The sequence below is a fragment of the Trachurus japonicus genome, chromosome 12, assembly GCF_045865225.1.
Source record: "Trachurus japonicus isolate A0001 chromosome 12, Traja_1.0".
In the NCBI taxonomy this organism is placed as follows: Eukaryota; Metazoa; Chordata; class Actinopteri; order Carangiformes; family Carangidae; genus Trachurus; species Trachurus japonicus.
In genome coordinates this window covers 10,604,875-10,613,849 of record NC_140918.1, presented here as the reverse complement: position 1 = coordinate 10,613,849, position 8,975 = coordinate 10,604,875, and the positions used below count along the sequence as shown (strand labels likewise).

The 8,975-nt window shown below is 40.9% G+C and overlaps 2 protein-coding genes across 2 annotated transcripts in view; one reads left to right on the top strand and one right to left on the bottom strand.

The window, feature by feature from the left end:
• Window positions 1-1,408: 1,408 nt before the first annotated feature.
• Window positions 1,409-6,782, bottom strand: ppwd1 (peptidylprolyl isomerase domain and WD repeat containing 1). The gene is made up of 11 exons (XM_085793107.1): window positions 6,632-6,782; window positions 6,411-6,513; window positions 5,982-6,085; window positions 5,744-5,864; window positions 5,186-5,633; window positions 4,909-5,099; window positions 4,112-4,301; window positions 3,837-4,018; window positions 3,663-3,744; window positions 2,705-2,887; window positions 1,409-1,627 (listed from the first exon to the last, which is right to left on the bottom strand). Exons 1-11 carry the CDS (start codon window positions 6,762-6,764, stop codon window positions 1,484-1,486), a joined length of 1,881 nt encoding a protein of 626 aa, XP_085649233.1. The 5' UTR covers window positions 6,765-6,782; the 3' UTR covers window positions 1,409-1,483.
• Window positions 6,783-7,264: 482 nt separating this feature from the next.
• The window catches only part of cwc27 (CWC27 spliceosome associated cyclophilin), a 35,038-nt gene continuing 33,327 nt past the window's right edge, over window positions 7,265-8,975 (top strand). Inside the window, exons 1-5 of the mRNA XM_085793113.1 lie at window positions 7,265-7,458; window positions 7,766-7,862; window positions 8,316-8,428; window positions 8,610-8,753; window positions 8,863-8,961. Of these exons, the coding sequence (XP_085649239.1) occupies window positions 7,417-7,458; window positions 7,766-7,862; window positions 8,316-8,428; window positions 8,610-8,753; window positions 8,863-8,961 (495 nt within the window). The 5' untranslated portion in view covers window positions 7,265-7,416. The remainder of the gene's footprint in view (window positions 7,459-7,765; window positions 7,863-8,315; window positions 8,429-8,609; window positions 8,754-8,862; window positions 8,962-8,975) is intronic.

Below are 8,975 nucleotides of genomic sequence, written 5' to 3'. Positions count from 1 at the left end.
ACGAATTTACCTCTAAAACAACTCTGTCTGGTAACGTTCTGTTATTATCTCATAGCGTGGTGAATGTGCAGGTCACAACTTGTCCACCAGAGCGTTTCGAAGTTGTTGGATTGTGTATTTGATGAGTTTGATGAGGGAAACCAAGAAATCCCATGAGCCTCCGTAGCATAGCTCTGAGCAACTTGCGGCTCTGCTCCGCTACTCTAAAAACAGCTTGCACCGACAATTAAAGGTAACGAACCTACTGCTATGACTATAGGGATTATGGCAATGGGCCAATTTGCCAAAATGTTGAACTATCCCTTTAATCCCAGCTGTGTATGCAGGTGGGATGGGACGTTGACTAGTCGTAATAAACAAAAACAAAAACCCAGAGGACTTCCAGTGACGGTGAAATGTTCAGATCGTCTCACTTGGCCTTGTCATCTAACGTAAGCAATAGCAGCTGATGTTTCATGGGGCTCTTTAACTTGTGTGTGTTCAAGGTTTTTTTGAGTGTATCAACCTATTTAATGCCACAGCTGGTCTTGAAATGGCGCACCAGTAGTTTTTTTTTTTTGTTTTGTTTTTTGGGGGGTTTGAATGTAGTGTTTACTGTTACAGAACAAACTGTTTACTGAATTTATTTATGAGCGGGAACGAGGACGTTTCTGTGTGAAAAGGAGGAGGAGGTAAAAAAGAAAAGAAAAAAAAAATCTGTTTTTATTGCACCGATTCTGCCTCCGTTTTTGTGGAGCGTGTTGCGCGCAGGATTTGTGAACTGCACTCGTCTGCTGCCTCACTACCAGCTTTCATTTGGAAGTAAAAATGAACAATCTGCTGTTTCTTGGTTAAAACTCACTGAGAAAGTTAAAAAAAAAAAAAAAAATTGAAAAAAAGAAGTCTTTGTGGAAATATTCCTATTTAACACATCACACACTAGTCCTGTTTATCTGTCTGGAGTTATTTACGAGATGGTACACCTTTAATCTACAGCCTTCAAGTAACGTAATGTGAAACATTAAACCTAACACTGACACTTGTCTTACTCTCGAGGAACCATCGTTTTGAGTTTCATTTAATCTTTATTCATTGCTATGTAATGTTTACGACCTGTACCTATGTATAAAAATACAAATTAAAAAAAATTAAAAAAAATGCACGTGTGAGAAAAAAGAAGCCTTTCCACTTAGTTTGTGAGAACATTTTCATTTGTTTTTGAAACGTAGAAGCACAATGTGCGTTTGAAACCTTTGTTACCGGTGGACTTGATAAATGGCTTTTGTAAATTATTCATATTGTGATGCTGTAAAATAAACTAATTGACCTTAATTGTCTGGATTGGCAGCGTTTTCTTTCTTTGACATTGGATTTCTGTTGCTGTGCGGAAGTTGTTTTTTTTTTTTTTAAATAAGACAAATGCTTCTTACGCAAAAGTTTTGCTTTTAATAATTCGGTGTGGTAAAAAAAAATACATCGCTATACAGGACACGAGGACGTACAGTCACTTGACGGTGATGTTGATGATGCTGATGTCTTCGTACGGTTTGTCCGTCTTGGGGTTCACTTTGACATTGGAGATCCTCTGGACCACCTCCATGCCCTTCGTACACCGGCCAAACACAGTGTGCTTGTTGTCGAGCCAAGGCTGCAGAGGAGAAAAACAGCAGCAACATGAAGCAACTGAAAACATTAAACAGAGGAAGTGAAGTAAAGCATCCTCTGTTAAAGCAAAATATTGTCACAGTATCAGTTACAGCTGTAGACAAAGAGACAGGCCTTTTGTTTTTCTCTTTTTTCTTTTCCTTCCTTTTGTCTTTGGTGTGTTGATTTCTGGCTATTAGATTGTATATTTCTACTTGAATGGTGATATGTATGTGTGTTTTTGTATATTGACCACAGGAAGACTATCAGACTGATCTGGCTTCAGCTAATGGGGATCCTTAATAAAACAATAAAGGGTTTATAAGAATAATAAGAGTTTGGCAGCTTTATCTGCTGCCTTGATCAGAGTTTGGAGGACGTCGTCTCTCCACCACCTGAACATAGCGACCGCTGCTGACCTCAGTGATGAGTCAGGCGGGAATGAAATGGAGAAGGACGATGAAAACAATGAATCATCTTAGTAGAGTGAGACCTTATATATCTGAACCAAGAGCCCGAAGGTAGCAGTTACGCTAGCAGGGCAGAGACAGGCTCAGGATTTATAGTTTGAACTAGGGATGTAAAATTACAAGAAACTGTTTTAACTCGCCACAAAATAAGGAACACCCTCAACGACAACATGAGTCATCAAATGTTTGTAACTGTTGCACAGGAGGAAATGATATGTGACTTTAAAATGTTAAAACGACTCAGATAATAACTTTCTGATGTGAACTGGCAAATACCAGAAATAACAGATGAACATTCAATGTCAGGATGCAGGATTAAGGCTGCGAGAATACATTTTTCTGTTAATGTTAACCCTAACCCTGTTGGCAAAAAAAAATGAATAAGTGTATTTTTCAAAATTTTGAACTTTTGAACTTTTCCTTCAAGTGACAATTGTAGTCAATTATTACCTTGCTGTATCTTCAGATTTGGAAATGTCTGAACTGGTCTGATCATCTCTCTAACTTTTACATAATATCTAAAACAGCAGCACATTAATGAAGCGCATCTCTGACAAGTGGCTGTAGTGGAGTTCAGTTCAGTGTTGTGAAATGCAGATGAGGCGACTTACAGTGGGAACAACGGTGACGAAGAACTGCGAGCCGTTGGTGCCGGGGCCGCCGTTGGCCATACTGAGCGTGTACGGGCGGTCGTGTCTCAGCGTGGCGTGGAACTCGTCCTCGAACTCTCCTCCCCAGATGCTCTCTCCCCCCATGCCTGTCCCCGTGGGGTCTCCGGTCTGAATCATGAAGCCCTGCGCACCACAGAGACACAAAGACTTAGACACAGCGGGAGAAAGCTGCATCACATACAGCGGGGAAAATAAGTACTGAACACGTCAATAGACTTGCATGGTGAGCAGCATGCATAGAGGCCATGGTGGTTCAGTGCAACTTTTACGACTGTATCTGCTGATTCCAGGTCTCTCTGAAGCTCTGTCAGTGCTCCTTGGCTCTTGGACAACACTTCTTAGTTTTCTTTTGACTCTGTCAGCACCTGGTCGTGGCCAATTTATGCTGAAATGATGTTCTTTTTAGTTCCAGATAACGGCACAAACGGATAAAACGGTGCATTCAGACAAATCTGTTACAGATGCCATCAGTATGTTCTGCAAAATAAGTTTCTGAAGGTCTTGAGAAGGTCTTTGCTTTTCCCCATCATAAGATGCCTCTTGTGTGACACCTTGGTGATGAGAAACCTTTTCAAAAGGGGTCAATTTGGACTAAACTAGCTGATATTACTTTGCACTGATAGGGTCAGGATTATTCTCTAAATACTGACAGACTCCAGCTGCTTTCTTGGCTCTCCGAACCTTTTTGCCCCTCCTTTTATTCATTTGTTCATTTGTACTGTGTCATTTCACTTTATTACACATTACACAAATGTTAGGATTTCTTTGTATGTGTGCATTACTTGGGTTGTTGCCAACATCTGGTGAAAATGTCATGTCAATAGCTCTATTAGAAAAATGTTGATGCTTTTAATACTTATTTTCCCGCTGTATCTGATGGAAAGATCAGAAACCTCACCTTGATCACTCTGTGGAAGATGTGGCTGTTGTAGTAGCCGTTCCTGCTGTGAACGCAGAAGTTCTCCACAGTTTTGGGGCATCTAAACACGAAAGAGAAAAGTTCTGTTTATTATCTTGTGAAACAGAAACAGGACGTCTGAACAAAGCCAACGTGTCCGTGCTGGAAACTCACTCCACAGGGAAGAGTTTGATGTGGATATCTCCCATGGTGGTGTGGATGATGGCGCTGTCGGACACTCTCTTGGGGCCCTCGGCCTGCGTCGCTGCCATCACCTCCTCCTTCGAAGGCTTCTCGTTGAAGATGTCTCTGTCCGAGTCTGCGCTCTTCGTGTCCTCTGGTTCTCTCTTTGAGAACTGGAGTGAGGAGAACAGATGCATTAACGGAGACACTACCGGAGAAAAACTGCAGCTTTATCGTCTTCACGCTAAATTGTCAATTGGTCTCACCATGTAGAAGCGGTTCTTCTTAAACGCGGTGCAGAATATGGTGGGGTCGGGCTCTACGTTCTCTAAGGCGGGGTTGTCAGACGCCTTCATCTCCACGGTCGGGGCCACCTGCATCGCTTTTGCCACCCCCTGGAACAAACTCAGCTGGACCACACGGATGTTCTCCAGCTTCCCGAGGATCCGCACACATCTGGGGAACAAGATGCAGAAGAATTTACTATATAAATAAAAGCTGCTCTGAATGAGACCTGTAATTCTGAAGTGGTCATTTAAAGGGGAACTATGTAAGTCTGGTCGCTTTTCCGCTGTTTTGCTAACCCTCTTCTCAGCCATGTGCATTTGTTTACAACAAAGCTGGTGAGAAATCAATCAGTAGAGCGGTACATAATGTTATATATCATATACGATGTTACGAAGTGTACATTTGTGTAGTTTAACCTGTCATAAACAAGAAATTCCGGGTTATGGGGCGCTTTGTGTTGTGGTGCGCAGAGACAAGAGCTGGGATAGTTACATGTCATGTCATTTAACCATCAAAATTACTTCCAAAGCTGTTTAATTAAGGTAAAAATGTAGCATAATTAAGCCAAAAATCCTGCATAGTTCCTCTTTAATCTTTATTTACAGCAACAGCACAGATTCGATCATCCATTTCATGTACTCTCACACTTGTGATTTATAGTGAATGTATTCCAAAACAATAGTGGTGCTACTTAAAAAAGTAAATGCCACATATGAAATATCAGTGACTATCATTCAGGACATTATCTGCCAACTAGCCCTCTCCACCTTCATACCTGTTGGTTTCCACATTGATGACCTTGATGCCCAGCATGGTACCGTAGAGCACAAAGTGGCCGGTCTCATCAAAGATAATGTTTGTCAGCCGGATGCCATCCACCTTCTCCAACTCTCTCTCCACAGCCATTCGCCTCCCAAACTCCATGTCGGGAAGCTGCTGCCTCATCTGCTGCAGCTCAGTGAACATCTAACAACACAAAGCAGGTGTGATTAGCATGTGAAATTTGCCATATCGGGAACGATCCGAGGCGAAAATATGTGAGAAGAACTTACCGTTAATGATTCATCAAACACTCTCATCAGTTTTCCAGTTAGGAAACGGAAGATTCTGACTTTCCTGTCAGAAGCAATGGTGGCCATTTTCTTCCCATCAGAGGAAAACGCCAGGCTGGTTGGGTAGGTTTTGTGTTTTGCAAATTCATACAAGTCTGTGTCTGTTTTGTATTCCCAATCCACGTGTTTGGGAAACTTGAATTCACTTGGGAGGCCCATCCAGTATTCCAGCATTCCCGCTTTGTCAGCTGAAACGATGACTCTATATCTGGGATTGAGGCGGATTTGGGACAGCGGTGAGGAGTGCATTTTGTCGAAGACGTGGAGGGGATCGTTGTCCCCTCTCCCGTCATAAACAAAGATCTTCCCTGTGGATTTTTCCGAGCAGGCCACCGTAGAAATGGCGTCGCCTGGATTATAGATCCACTCGCACTGTCCTGGATGAAAGCTACACAGGGAGGAGAGAGAAAAGTCACATCGTTGCATCCTTTTCTTCCCATCATGTTTAACAAAAATTACACTTGAAATATAGTTAACACTTCCACAATTTAGACTCACCCCAACTTCAGCATGTTGATCATGTCAAAGTTGACGACATCAAATACTTTCATGGCCTGATCATCACCAACAGAGCAGAAAAGAGCTCCCTCAGCACTGACTGCAATGCTTTCTATCACACCTGCAAAAAATATAGGAGCAGTTTTAATACATACATATAAAACACGAGTACACAGTGTATAAGCAACACAGTCTATGATGATGGTCAAAAAGAGATTGTGACTGATTCAGTTCATACCGAGATGACTTCGGAAGTGTTTGACAAACTCGATCCCCTCATCCTCTTTCTTCTTCCAGAACTTGACATGGCCGTCCTGGCTGGCTGTGAGGACGAAGTCTGTCCTGTAAAGGGAGGGAAATTTTAGAGTCATTTGAGGTAAATTTATGATATTGTTCCTCATAATATGATTAGTATTTATTTTATTTTTCTGATTTGAATCTTTGCTTTAGGGATCTGCATGTGAAATGTCTTCAGTGATGACAATGTGTGTTCACTTTTATAATATCTAACTATAATAACAGATACAATGCTTTTCAGTGCCCCATGACACAAAATACTGGACTCATAAGTCATAACACTATATTTTATTCAGGAAATCTTATTATCTATAACTAATATCTCTTCTACCACCAAGCTAATGTTCAACTTTAGTGAAGAATCACTTACTTGGAGCAAACCAGGTGTGTGATAACGTCTCTGTGCATGTAGCTCCTTTCGTACATAGCAGCTGAAGGGAGGTTGTCCAGGTAAACACGCTCATATTCCAACACTGAGGGAAAAACAAAACATAAACATCCAGAAGTTAGCGGTTAGCATCACTTAGCATCGTTTAGCGGGAGCAGCACATTAATGAGATGTAGCGACGTAATTAGCGACCAGAAACAGACCTTTTCTTTTCTTGACCGTTGTGGCTTCGCTCGGCATAGGTCCGACCCATTCATCCTCTTCCTCTTCTCCACCTCCATCCTGGTTTTCTTCTGCTTTTCGTTTTAAGTCCACATTGTTTTCGCGCTCCGCCATTGCTGCCAGTTTTCAGCAGTGCAGCGCTGTCCCTTCCCGGCTACGTCACTTCCGCCCGGGTCCTCGACTTCTGAATTATCGCTTACCAGTTTAGTACCGATTTCTTCCTTAACAACCAGCCATAATTCATAACAATACAAATTATTTACCATCATTATTTTTTTTTTTCACCATTTAATGATTTTAAAATACTTTTTAAATCACAGTGTGGCTAACTTGGAGGAACAAATAATTTCTCTGTTTCGTGGGGGTTGGTTACCATGGAGCACTTGGATCAAACCAAAAGTCACCTTTAGGGGAGTTCGCGATATTTTTTGGCTTTTTTATTTGTGTATCAGATTTTCAAACCAATACTATTGTAAACAAATAATTTGTTACACTTGATCAAAAATACAGCGACTGTTCTAAATGTTGACTATTGTAAAGAATTAAAAAGGACACAATGTTTTTATTTGCAACACCCCGCGTTATCACAAATAAACAACAACCTCCCTCTCCATGCCAATATGGCTGTAGACAGAAAACTATGAAAATGTGTCAGTTGTAAACCGAGCTAATTTAACGCGTATTATCCACCAGTTTGTGTTTTTTAGTGTCAGTTTAAAAGCCGACAGTTTCTCCCTGTAACGAAAATCACAGCCGTGGTGTCAAAATGAGCAACATTTACATTCAAGAGCCTCCAACAAATGGAAAGGTGAGCGCGACTTTCTGCAATTTTAACTTTCACATATTTAATTTATGCGTATTTTCATGAAAAGGCCTTTCATATAACGTTATATTTTGATTTCAGAGTCCAAAATGTACAGTAGCTTCGTGCTCCTTGCTGTTAACAATTAAAATGCAGCAGCATGACATTGTAACTTACAGCTAACGCTATTATTTGTTGTAGATAAAATGTTAGTGTTGTGGGGCAGTTTATGATCTTCCGGGCGATAGATCAATACCTAGAAGTGTGATTATGATAACCTATTGAAATATCCCACTCTATGATCTCCTCTCAGGTCCTGTTGAAGACCTCAGCAGGCGATATTGACATCGAGCTGTGGTCCAAGGAGGCTCCTAAAGCCTGCAGGAACTTTGTGCAGCTGTGCATGGAAGGTGAGGAAAGAAATCACTACAAATCCATTTACGTACTCTCTGTATTTTATTATAAGACACTGCAAAACTACACAAAAGTGAATCATTCAGTCGGCTCTTATGCTTTAGATATATCTGGGAAAAAATGTGCAAAGTAATCTCTGCAACCATGTTGAGATAATGTTAATGATGCTGTGTTATAGATATGGAGTAGTGTCATTTATTGATTTTGTGGTGCATCTAAAATTTAAATGATTAAAAAAATAAATAAAATATATTCTTCATTGAAAATTGAAATTACATTAGAACATTAGAACCTAAAAACTCCCTGACCACCATTATCCTGTTATTAAAGGAAAATTGTGGTGTAAAAATATAAATTATCTTGTATTAGTGTAATAGCTATCTTTTTTCTTTTTTACATCCCCGTGACATGACAGTGATTTTCTTTCCTATGATATTTCTGTCCTACAGGTTACTATGATGGCACAATGTTCCACAGGGTGGTGCCTGAGTTCATTATTCAAGGTGGAGATCCCACAGGAACAGGGGAAGGCGGAGAGTCCATCTACGGCCGGCCGTTCAAGGTCAGACAGCGCCTCTACTTAAATGTCACACAGAGCCGTAAATATCAACCACTCAGGACATATTGATGATCAATCAAAAGCCAGGAGAACGAGGCTGAGGTGAAAATCGGCTCTCTTACAGGGGAATGAATACCTATACCTATTTTTGTCTTTTCTTTTTTCTTTTGTGGAAATCTTTCAGGATGAATTTCACTCCAGATTGCGCTTCAATCGAAGAGGTTTGGTTGCCATGGCGAACGCTGGGCCACATGACAATGGCAGTCAGTTTTTCTTCACCTTGGCACGTGCAGACGAGCTCAACAATAAACACACCATATTCGCCAAGGTAAATCTGAAGAACAAGGAGAGATTTGTATCATGTATAACCTCTGTTCCTAGCTTCAATAGCTTTCTAAGACTGTTGTAACTAACCTTTTTTTATTCTCCTAATGCAGGTCACAGGAGACACAGTTTACAACATGCTCAGATTAGCAGAAGTTGAATGCGATCATGATGAAAGGCCCCTGAATCCCCATAAAATCAGAACAGCTGAGGTATTTTCTTGTTG

What these genes read in the sequence shown, in the direction of transcription:
- ppwd1 (XM_085793107.1), bottom strand. Translation starts at nt 6,764, where the DNA reads ATGGCGGAGCGCGAAAACAATGTGGACTTAAAACGAAAAGCAGAAGAA. An exon ending in ATCAATGTGGAAACCAACAG is followed by an intron (nt 4,302 to 4,908) that starts GTATGAAGGTGG and finishes CTTGTTCCCCAG; the next exon opens with ATGTGTGCGGATCCTCGGGA. An exon ending in ATCAAACTCTTCCCTGTGGA is followed by an intron (nt 3,745 to 3,836) that starts GTGAGTTTCCAG and finishes TTTCGTGTTTAG; the next exon opens with ATGCCCCAAAACTGTGGAGA.